The sequence below is a fragment of the Cyphomyrmex costatus genome, unplaced genomic scaffold (assembly GCF_001594065.2).
Source record: "Cyphomyrmex costatus isolate MS0001 unplaced genomic scaffold, Ccosl1.0 scaffold75, whole genome shotgun sequence".
Taxonomy (NCBI): domain Eukaryota; kingdom Metazoa; phylum Arthropoda; class Insecta; order Hymenoptera; family Formicidae; genus Cyphomyrmex; species Cyphomyrmex costatus.
The window spans coordinates 1,409,503-1,413,624 of record NW_017280322.1 but is presented as its reverse complement, the minus strand read 5'-3'; the positions used below and the strand labels follow the sequence as shown (position 1 = coordinate 1,413,624).

Below are 4,122 nucleotides of genomic sequence, written 5' to 3'. Positions count from 1 at the left end.
CAACTTGTGATATTCTTCGCAATCTTATTTTTCACAGATAGATTTATCTTTACCTCAATATTACATCGTTAAAATTTAATATATGTCTTTCAACATATTATTAAGATCCAATAAGATGCTATAAGCATCAAAAATTGTTAGATTGCTTGTCAATTTAACTAAGTGATATTACTACGGTAGTAAGTATGTATGCGTCAATGCTGAAAAACTATCAGCGTCGCGATTTATGGGGGGACTACATACGTAGTATATAAAAATTCACACAATTATAATAAGCACTGTGATCCAGCTTCGACCGTAAAATGGCTTTCTTCTTCTAGTTTATTGATATTTATTAAAACCTGAATTTCGATATGACATCATAGCGATAGCATAGCTAACGAAAGCATCCAAACACAGTACATAGTATATATAGGCCCGTATTCAGAACGCGCTTACAACGATATAGCGCTCTAATATGCTATAGTTTACGTTACGCATACTATAGAATTTTAGAGATAAAAGCGCGCTTTTATCAATAAAAACGCGTTCTGAATACGGACCATAGATTTTATTTAAAAGGATCGATTGCTCGTGGATCAATTGATTTCGATTGCGCCTCGCACGACTATATTAATTCACTCCTATTCAGTCATATAATACTGTATGTATGTACGCATACCGTGTGTACGCGTATTTACGTGATTTTCAAATCCATGGGAAACAGGATCGAGTTCTAATATACAGTCTGTCTAGTAAGAGCGTGACAGGCCTATCTCAAAGAAAAATAAGACTTATTAGCCTTAAATTTATATTGATTGTATTCAGTAGGATTATGGTTAAAATGTAATTATATTAATAAAAGAAGTCCAGTCACCAGCTGCGTCTATGATAGACCGGCATCTCCGAGGCATACTTTCCACTACAGTCTGTCTAGTAAGAGCGTAGCAAGGCTTACCCACGAGTAAATATACACTCTGAATTTTTATTTTCGCCGATAGGTGTGTAACCTTGAATGACCTTCAATTATAGGTCATTGTATTTGTCCTAAAATGCTCTCTCTCTCTCTCTCTCTCTCCCCCCCCTCTATCACAATATAAATAAAAAACCATAGTGGACAAGTAAATAATTGTTTGTTAATATTTATGTTTTCTTCGAAGTTTTTCTGAATGTTCTGGACATTTTTGCTTATTTAATGCTGCCTGCAACTCTTCGGTATGTATTAAGTAGTTTTATATATTTTATAATTTATATAATCAATTTTAATTTAAGTTTTTATTTCAGTTATTTATGAACTATATTAAAATGTAAATCAAATTATAAACAATAATATAAGTTTAATATATGTGGTTTAGTAATAAACGAAGGAATTAGAAAAGAACCACGACGGTGGATGGAATTTTCGAGAATATAATGTATTTCGTAAAACGTTAAACCGAAATTTTTAATTATTAGTAAACGATTCGACCTTTAATCTGACCATCATCGGTAAAATGAAGAAATTAATTTTTAATATATTGCGAAGAATATTACTTAATTATGGCGTTTCGTCTCAGCTTCCACTACTGGACTCATCAGTAAGGCATTGTAGTGGAAGCCTACCTTATACGCCTGCAAGAGTTATTTAATCGAGATACTATATAAAGAGATATACGCGTATTAAAGCACTTGCGAGAATTTGCGAATATCGATAGACCTCTGATGGCGGGTCGACGTAGTAATATTCTTCGCAATATTTATTTTATTTTAGTAATATATGTATTACCCCCAACTCCCCCCTAACTTTGCGCGCCGAACTATCGTCGGTCTTGAAACGCAACCCTATTTAAAAAATCCCCCCAACCCGAAACTCTAAATGAGTGACTTAAGACACATGTTAATGCTCGTGTAAATATAAACAATAATATAAGTTTAATGTGGTTTAGTAATAAACGTTAGGGGGGAGTTGGGAGTAATACATATATTACTAATGTTAAATATTGCGAAGAATATTATTACGTCGACCCGCCATCAGAGGTCTATGATCGATATTCGCAAATTCTCGCAAGTGCACGCGTATATCTCTTTATATGTATATAGTATCTCGATTAAATAACTCTTGCAGACGTATAAGGTAGGCTTCCACTACAATGCCTTACTGATGAGTCCAGTAGTGGAAGCTGGGAGAAACGCCATAATTAAGTAATATTCTTCGCAATATATTAAAAACTAATTTCTTCATTTTACCGATGATGATCAGAGTAAAGGCCGAATCGTTTACTAATAATTAAAAATTTCGGTTTAACATTCTACGAAATACATTATATTTCCGAAAATTTCATCCAGCGTCGTGGTATTTACTCTTTCCTAATTCCTTCGTTCAAATTATAAATAAAATACATATATACAAGAAATATGTACACATGTAGATACACATTTAAATTAATAATAAATATATATTTGTATCTATATTTTATTTCATGCTTTTTTTTTTGTACATTTTATGACCCTATTAATACATTTATGATCCTATAGTGTATTAAATGTTACATTTTGCCAGCAGGTGTCAGTACGTTTTAAAGTTTTATAATTTTTGTCGCGGCAATACTGATTATGTATAATTTAAGAAATAAAAATATCAAATTCTTAAAAATGCTTTTATTTTGACTTTTTTCAAGTGAAATATTTTTCTGTACACAAAACTTTATAAAAGATGTTCCGATATTTTTAATAATAAAATAACATTTTTTTCAACATTTTCGAATATATATATATATTACCAGGATTTCTCATTTTATCTTGTTTATACTTTAACGATAAAATATTGCATAAAATGCATAACGTTTTAATGCACGATAAAATATTATTTTTTCAACAAACACAATTATTTTATGACACTCTATGATAAAGCTTCCTTAATAAATTCAAGAACAAACTATGTGGAAGCCCGCGTGATATCTGTTGTATATGTACATTTAGTAGATTATATGTTTCTTCTTCGTATATAGAATAAGTATTTGGTAAACCAAGATCAGTGAAAAGCTGTTTCACACGTCTTACTTTCTCCGGATCCGAAGAGCCGTAACATTCCTGCGTAAAAAAGAAAAAGAATTAGTACAACAGTATTTCATGAAACAACACATTTAAATCAACAATACTCACTTCTAAAATTTTGCGCTGCTCCGGAGTGGCACGTTGAAGAGCTACGACAATCAGCCAGGTACATTTGCCTTCTTCTATATCAGTATAATCCTTGCCATGGATACTAGACTCTCCATAACAACCTAAATAATCATCTTGCACTTGGAACAAATGTCCCATTTCTAATAAAATAGTTTTTGCTTGTCTGAACATCTCTGGATCTTTTATTCCGGCCTAGATCAAGTAATGTGCAACAATATATTCTTATTATGAAAACAAATCAGTCTTTCATGTATAAGAAAAATGGGTAATTGTTCACTTTAGGGGAGCCACCTCCAATGACCTTGACCTTGACATATGTTGTCAAGGTCATGACCCTGAGTAACCTCCAATAAGGTTTAGCCGTCGCTCGCCCTTCGTTAAAAAGTTATGAAAAATTAAGTTTTAAAAATAATGTATCATTTCTACAAAGGAGTGTATAGGGTGTATAAAGCGACATAGAAGTTGCAAGCTCCTTCACAGAGAAAGAAATGGGGTGAGAGTCGCTTTACGTGAATGCAGTAGGTTCCGCCCCCTACGGGGGGCTCCACGACTGTAAAAAACAACCAACCCAACCTATTTAGTGGTATGAAGTAGCTCTCGCTTTGCGTAGAAAGTCGAAACCTTAGAGGTCGAAACCCTCGTACAACATAACAGTACAATTATAGAAGTCGTATGTGTAGATACAGTAGGTTCCGTCCCTCCCTGCGGGGGCTACACTACTGTTAAAAATAACCTAACCCAACCCATTTAGTGGTGTGAGATAGCTCTCGTTTCGATGTGCATGAAGTTAGCACCGCCATTTTGTTAAAAAAAAATAATAAAATTTGTGCTGAATTGTGCTAGATTTGTGCTACATTATGCCGCAAGAATTAATGACATAACTAAAAAAAAGCACAAATCTAGCACAATTCAGCACAAATTTTATTATTTTTTTTTAACAAAATGGCGGTGCTAACTTCATGCACATCGAAACGAGAGCTA

The 4,122-nt window shown here is 33.1% G+C and overlaps 1 protein-coding gene across 1 annotated transcript in view; it reads right to left on the bottom strand.

Moving 5' to 3' along the window:
- Positions 1-2,847: 2,847 nt before the first annotated feature.
- LOC108781005 (farnesyl pyrophosphate synthase) overlaps positions 2,848-4,122 on the bottom strand; it is a 9,200-nt gene continuing 7,925 nt past the window's right edge. Inside the window, exons 6-7 of the mRNA XM_018548864.1 lie at positions 3,121-3,333; positions 2,848-3,048 (exon numbers count right to left, since the gene is read on the bottom strand). Of these exons, the coding sequence (XP_018404366.1) occupies positions 2,848-3,048; positions 3,121-3,333 (414 nt within the window). The remainder of the gene's footprint in view (positions 3,049-3,120; positions 3,334-4,122) is intronic.